This window comes from Camelus dromedarius, chromosome 9 (genome assembly GCF_036321535.1).
Source record: "Camelus dromedarius isolate mCamDro1 chromosome 9, mCamDro1.pat, whole genome shotgun sequence".
Lineage (NCBI taxonomy): Eukaryota > Metazoa > Chordata > Mammalia > Artiodactyla > Camelidae > Camelus > Camelus dromedarius.
Window position 1 is genome coordinate 88,426 of NC_087444.1, and position 6,000 is coordinate 94,425.

Sequence of the window (6,000 nt, forward strand, 5' to 3'; positions counted from 1 at the left end):
GATCATTTTATACAAAGCCGTATACTGTTAACTTACCAGTCCCTCTCATAACTGGTATTTTCAAAATGGATAGTCAAATTTAGTGAAGATAACCAGAGTACTTAAAATCAAGATTTCCTATTGTGTAAAACAAAGTTGGCCTGTATACGTAAAACATACATCAATTTTACAGTGTAATTTTTCCACACAGGGCAGTTCACATTACTGATCTTATCTAATATTCAAAACGACGCTGTGAGAGAAGTTTTTACATACTATCTCCACATTACAGATGAAGAAACGAAAGCAAAAACGGGTTGACCATTTTGAATTGTAGTAAATCAAAAGCAAAATGAAGACATAAAAAACAGGAGAAGTTCAAGGGAAAGATCCAGTTTCGTGCTCGAACCAGCTCCTACCGATTCACATTGTGCACATCGACTCCGAGCCTTGAGTCTGGCGACTTCTCTTTGGCAGCCTGCATTCAGCTGTGATGGGAGTATTTAGAAAACTGGCAAGTGCTGCAAATCGAGGCTTTTTCCCCAGGGGGCCGGTTGTTCTGCACTTCCCAGCACAGAATGGAAAAGCCCCGTTTATCTCCTGTGCAAGTAACAAAATGGACAAGAAAAAAGGGGAAATCGAAGATTTGAGGAGACTTAATGTTTCTTATCAAAGTCTGACAGCTCCAAGTTCCAGGGTCCTGATTTGGACTCAAGTCCTGGTAACCCAGCGCTCACTGCTAATCTCCATCCTCTGCAGGTTCAGACTTGTGACAGTGATTTTGTTTGCACCATCTTTCTGCATTTCGGTTAACTGTCTAGCTCTTTGTTAGCCTCCCAATCATGATTCTGGTATATCCATATATTTTTCTTACTTCAGGTTTCTGAACTTTGCCTTTTAAAAGTAGAAGGGGAAAATAAGGTGGAAAATAAAATCAAGTGGAAGTACAAAAAAAAAAAAAAAAAAAGGAAATCTCCCTGCGTAACGAACATTGAAAGATGAGGAGGTTGATTAAAAAGGAACCCTAGTCCCTTACCTTCTCTACGTCACCAAGTCCCTCGGTGTCAAGAAGAACCAGGGTGTGGTCTGGCTTCTTGGGGTGAGGCACACACCACATCCAGATGCCCTTGGTGTGAGGCTGCACTGTGGATCCGATAGAGAAGCCTGCAGGGGGAGTGCAGAGGCTGTAACAGATGAGTGGATTTGGAAATTGGACCCTTTCTTGACAATTGAGCCAGAGTTTGAGGAAAGCAACAAGGGAAGATGGCAGAAAATATAAGCGGCATTGGTCTGAATTACCGTAGAGGGATGAGATAAAGGAATATGAAGTACCATAGATTGGAAATTGTATGGATTGTTAATAAGAATACTACGCTACTAAAATTTTAATTGTTTGTAGTTACAAGTGTAGAAGTCATTTCATTGATGTCTTACTTCTTATAATTGGAAAGTAGTATGATTTTTCCAAGAAGAGACTAAGAAAAAAATTAAAAAGAGGTGATATGTTAGAGACAGACTTCTTACACTTTATCTCCCAGGAGATAATTAGCCAGCTATGGCCCAAACATTCGCTTTCCCTATTCCCCCAACCCCACCCCAGTCTAACTTCCTCTCCTCCCGTCGTCGTCCTCAACGCTGGGAGTGTGGGTGGACAGGAGGGACTCAGGGGGCTCTGCTGTTGTCGGTCACTCACCCTTGCTCTTCCCAGCCAGCCTGTTCATCAGGTAGGATTTGCCTGTGCGGCAGAGGCCCACGATGGCCACCACCACCACAGGCTGCGTGATGGCAGACAGGATGGTCAGAGCTTTCGGATTAGCCACCAGCCGCCCATTAGTGTTCTTAACGAGGCACAAGGGTTCTGGCATGTGGATCACTGGGGCCATGTCCGGGTGTCACCTGATCTGCAGGGGAAGAGAGGGGATAGGTTGAAATTTCTAGTTTTTAACCAGAGAAAAGTCACTTTGCTTCCTCAATTTGCAGACATACTACTCCCCAGCATGGTTTAAGTTTCTGAAGAAATTTTTTTAAAAGACAGCACAGAGGGTCAGGGTAAAATAAGTCCTAGGCCTTCCGGAGTTCTGCTGTAGGCCACCCCACTGGTTCTGAATTATTTGATGGGTGTGTGGAGAACCATTTTCTGATCCACTGCTAGTCTGAGTCTGACTCTTCCCCATTGGTGTTTGGCTGGCTTCTGTGCCTCACTTTTGGTCTCCCTGAATCCCCAGATTGAATCTTTATGATCACTATTTGTTATATTACACTTCTTGCTTTTACCCAATATCAGCTTGATTTTCTCCAATTTAGGGCTATGTCCAGTCACAGTGTATTATACTAAATCCTGCCAGGTCATTATGTAGCATTATCTAACAAATAGTTGCTTACTTCTTAAAGCTTTAATTTATAGTTATATATATATACATACACACACACATATATATGTGACTATTAATGTGCATTATTCAATCAAAATTTTAATGAAAACAATTATTTTATAAATGGGAAAGTGAGTGAAAATACCTTCATAAATAGTATATAACCATTTATTTTCTAATTTCTAGGTGTCAATTCTTGTAACCTAAGGAGTCCCTGATAAAACATTTGAAAGCTATCTGAGATTTAAACAAATGCTTGCTTTTCTGCCTTGCCACGCTGTAAAGAACAATTTTCTTCCATGTTAGAAGTGATTATTTCCAACAGAAGCTAAAAATCCACCATCTGCTTGCCTTTTTTAAACTGAAATATTACAATGAAAAGGTCTGGATTCCCTTGCTAGCAAACTGTAAAAATGGCTTCTTAAAAAATTATAAAGCCCCATACCCTCCCCATCCTCAAAGCCCATGCCCCAGAGATTATCCAGGTGACAGATAAATAAAAACAGAAAGTACCTGGGAGCAGATAATAGATCTACTGCAAATGGCACAGCATGAGGGCATGGGAGCCAGGAAATGTTCAGTCCAAGCCAAATCCAAAAAGAGGGGATTCTACATAATTTTACATTTTCAAATGCCAAGTCTCTTTTCACTCTAGTCCACTTACAATGCAATATTGGCACCATATGTTTGTTGAATTCTGTGGTCTGATTTGCATATAGCAAGGGTCATAATCATTTTTACGTTAGAAAGATATGGAGACCTGGCAGTGATGAGCTACAACAATCAGCTAGACAAACAGAAGATACACAATCTAAACCTATTTGCAGATATTGGGAGTTTATCGACTCCTTAGCTTTGGGATTATATCACTAGTGGGAAAGGAAACTAATTTGTCTGAATTTTCAGACCTCTTAATGAATCCATTAATGCTGTATAACTATATTAATGGAAGTATTTTATATATTGACCCCAGATGTTGTATGTAACATCTGTAATGGCTTTAGGACAGCCCAATCTCCAAAACATCTTTGCATATTCACTGTGTTTGAGCCCCATATTTAACTGTTGCTCTGCCATTATAACTCAGCCTGTGATGTGTGCTCTGAGATGCACTCACCCTAACTCTATTAGAGCCCTATAACTTTTTGTAAGTAAAAACCATGCAAGAATGCATCTGAACACACACACACACACACACACACACACACACAAATACACATTTTGGCTTTCAAATAGGACAGACATGATTTCTAATCTCAGAGCACCTGGCTGTCTGTGTGACACTGGTATTAAGTGGAATGCCTGGCACTCCACTAAGCCTATCTTCAAAAAAAGTTAGTAAATAAATATTCATTTATGTCAGTATAACTGCTAGCTTTCAAAACAGAGAGAATGCTTCAGGAAAGGAAAAAAATGTGTAAAGAAGGAAAATGCCAAGAAATATAGAAGAAAAGGCTCAGAAGAGTTACTGATGTTACTGATAGAGTTTCTAGCAGAAAACTTTGTTTTCAGTATTAATGCTACATGGGTTTTGTGTTGTTTTTGTTATTGTTGTTTACTTTCACTTTGCTTTGTGCTGTTTTTAGTTTGAGTTTGTAGGAGAAGGGAAAAGCTCTTATTAAGGAGAAAAATGGAAATCAAACAAGGAGATATGTGAAGTATGTACCATGGTAAGAAATCCAAAGAAGGAGAGAGTTCCAATGAGTAAGCAAAATTGGCAGACAGTATTGAGTGGTCAAGGGGGGCAACTGTTGTATTAAGTGATCATAATAGTAGAGTCAATATAGTGGTAGAAACAAGGTCCAACACAAAAGGCCTTATGGAGTGAGTGAGTGTCGAGAAATCAAAACTAATTAATTCAGGGTTTTTTCTAAAGGAAGAAATCTATCTTCAAACAAAGTGCAGGACTATGGCTAAAATATACAGCCTTTTTCTTGAAACCTCTTCATTGTTCATTCTAGGTTTCAACTTTTTTCTTCTCTTGTTTTGTCCTTACCAATGTAAGTAAGCCATATACATTACATCTCATTCATTGCTCTTTCTCATGAAAATAGTATGGTCATAATTCTTGAAAAGTTCAAGCTGCAATTTGAAGGAACTTAATTGGGCTTTATCAAAGACGAAGGTAACTTCAGTAGCAATTATGATCCCCATAGACCTTAGGGTGGCAAAGGAAGAAAAATAGTGTGAAGACAATTCAAATCCTCAGTCCCTGCACATGCTTGTGTCTAACTCAGCCACAAGAAAATGGAACTAGCGCTTAATGAATTCTGCTCCCTGTCTGCCCACACCACAGTTTAGCCTTTAATGAGGTGTTACAGTCCACGTCAAGCTCAGCAGCACTGTATCATAAGCAGACTTGTTAAGACTTCCTGATCCTCGCAAATGTGTTTCCACCCTTGCCCCAGTCTTACCTTAACTATAAAATCAGGAGCAGGAATCTTTTAGAGCTGGTAAGGAAGATGCTTCGATGAGAGCTTGGTAAGAGTTCTAACTCTGTTCCTTAGTTTAGCTGTGTTGGTTTCTGATACACTATTTTCTTTTCCAGTCCCAGGGATTTCTTTTCTCTCCATGCCACTCCACTCCCTGCCAGAAGGCAGAGGATTAGAATAGGAAACAGAAACCAAAAGTGGAAAGGGTTTATGAAACAAACGTCACTGCAGGAAACTGAAACCACACGCCAAACTCAATGACTAGAAGATTCTAAAGGGCATTTCCTGGTGGGTGGGCTGGCTGTTATTCGGCTGATTTCCCAGAAACTGCACATGGTTGATGGAAGAGAACTTTGAACCCATTTGCACTTTTTCTACTCCAAACTGTCCTCGGGGCTGTAAGAAACCATAATAAGCCCAATATTAACAGTGACTATAACCCCAAAGTATGTCTGAATTATGTGACTATACCACTTTTGTTTGTTTTTAAAGAGCCAGCCATCCTATGCAATTCAGGTCATCTCTTGCTAAGCAATTAGGGATTCTGATATAATTTTTTTCTGAGAAAACTTGAGTTTGACACACAGAATATATTGCTGTATAACTTCAATGAAAAAAATCAACTACCTAAATAGATAAAACAAATGCTAAATAATTTTAAAGAAATTTAAAAATAATCAGTTATTATATGGTCAACAGATGTTTGCAACTGCACCTTTCTTCAGTCAGGCAAATATTCAGAGCCAGCACCTTGAATACCTGCTGCATAGTGCAGTGTTCACAGAGAAGCAGGAAACAAACCAGAAGCATCATAACGCCTATAAGGAGACTTCAGTCTAGATGAACGCAATCTACTGCCTCCCTCGCCTCCCTCAAATCCAGTCCTCCTGCACATGCAAATATTTATTTGGTTTATCTTCCTTATTTTCAATCACTGTCTGGTAGCGTTGGCTCATTGTTTTCCAGAGCTTCGTGACTTAGCTCTACTTAAATCTATCATCCACCCAACATATTAATAATAGAAAGTTCTCTATGTTTTTATTCTTACTATTAATGAGATCTAGTTGACATGTAACACTGATTAGTTTTAGGTATACAACACAATGATTTATGTATATATTGCAAAATGATTACCAGAAAAATTTTAGTTAACATCTATGACCACATATAGTTACATTTTTTTCTTATGAGGAGAACTTTTAAGATATGCTCTTTTA

At 39.1% G+C, this 6,000-nt stretch overlaps 1 protein-coding gene across 9 annotated transcripts in view; it reads right to left on the reverse strand.

The window, feature by feature from the left end:
• LOC105085616 (guanylate-binding protein 5) overlaps positions 1–4,950 on the reverse strand; it is a 47,648-nt gene extending 42,698 nt beyond the window's left edge. For 8 of the 9 annotated variants that reach the window (XM_064488659.1, XM_064488656.1, XM_064488655.1 and 5 more), the window contains exons 1-3: positions 4,766–4,950; positions 1,673–1,880; positions 1,016–1,143 (exon numbers count right to left, since the gene is read on the reverse strand). In XM_064488659.1, the coding sequence (XP_064344729.1) occupies positions 1,016–1,143; positions 1,673–1,862 (318 nt within the window). In that variant the 5' untranslated portion in view covers positions 1,863–1,880; positions 4,766–4,950. Of the gene's footprint in view, positions 1–398; positions 580–1,015; positions 1,144–1,672; positions 1,881–4,765 lie in introns of those variants that run through there. The other variant, XM_064488661.1, reaches the window with a different exon arrangement.
• Positions 4,951–6,000: the final 1,050 nt, after the last annotated feature.